General features: G+C 51.1%; 1 protein-coding gene across 1 annotated transcript in view; it reads right to left on the bottom strand.

Moving 5' to 3' along the window:
* The window catches only part of LOC104983987 (voltage-dependent L-type calcium channel subunit alpha-1F-like), a gene marked incomplete at both ends in the record, with an annotated part of 19,839 nt that overhangs the window by 5,511 nt on the left and 13,872 nt on the right, over window positions 1–456 (bottom strand). Inside the window, 2 exon segments of the mRNA XM_010833556.1 lie at window positions 29–120; window positions 374–439. Of these exon segments, the coding sequence (XP_010831858.1) occupies window positions 29–120; window positions 374–439 (158 nt within the window).

A 456-nucleotide genomic window follows, 5' to 3' on the forward strand; every position in this document is an offset into this window, starting at 1 on the left:
AGCAGCAGGGAAGGGGTTTTTGTGTCACCTGAACAAAAGCAGTACAGCCTGTGGAAAGGTCTGGAAGTTGTTGTTTCGGTTGATCTGTGTGCCATCCTGAAGAGCCACCTTGCCAAACATCTGTGGGCACACAAGAGCTGTGTCAGAGGGGTGACTCTGTGCCCTTTACAGGATCCCACCCATTTCACAACACCTAATACCTGAAGGATCCTCACCACGCTGACAAGCAGGCACTGCTGACCCCATTACACAGATGTGTGGACTGACTCAGGGTTATGCGGCTTGTCTTTATACCCCCACTTTGGGCTCATTCCTGTCTAACCCCTTTCAACAGAAGAGTGCCTGAGGGATTCCCCCTAGTGTTTCCACGTACCTGCATCCCAATGACTGCGTAAATGAAGAATATCATTGCGATGAGAAGAGCCACATAGGGTAAGGCCTAGGGGGGTAGAGAGG

Source organism: Bison bison, unplaced genomic scaffold (genome assembly GCF_000754665.1).
Source record: "Bison bison bison isolate TAMUID 2011002044 unplaced genomic scaffold, Bison_UMD1.0 scf7180017863733, whole genome shotgun sequence".
In the NCBI taxonomy this organism is placed as follows: Eukaryota; Metazoa; Chordata; class Mammalia; order Artiodactyla; family Bovidae; genus Bison; species Bison bison.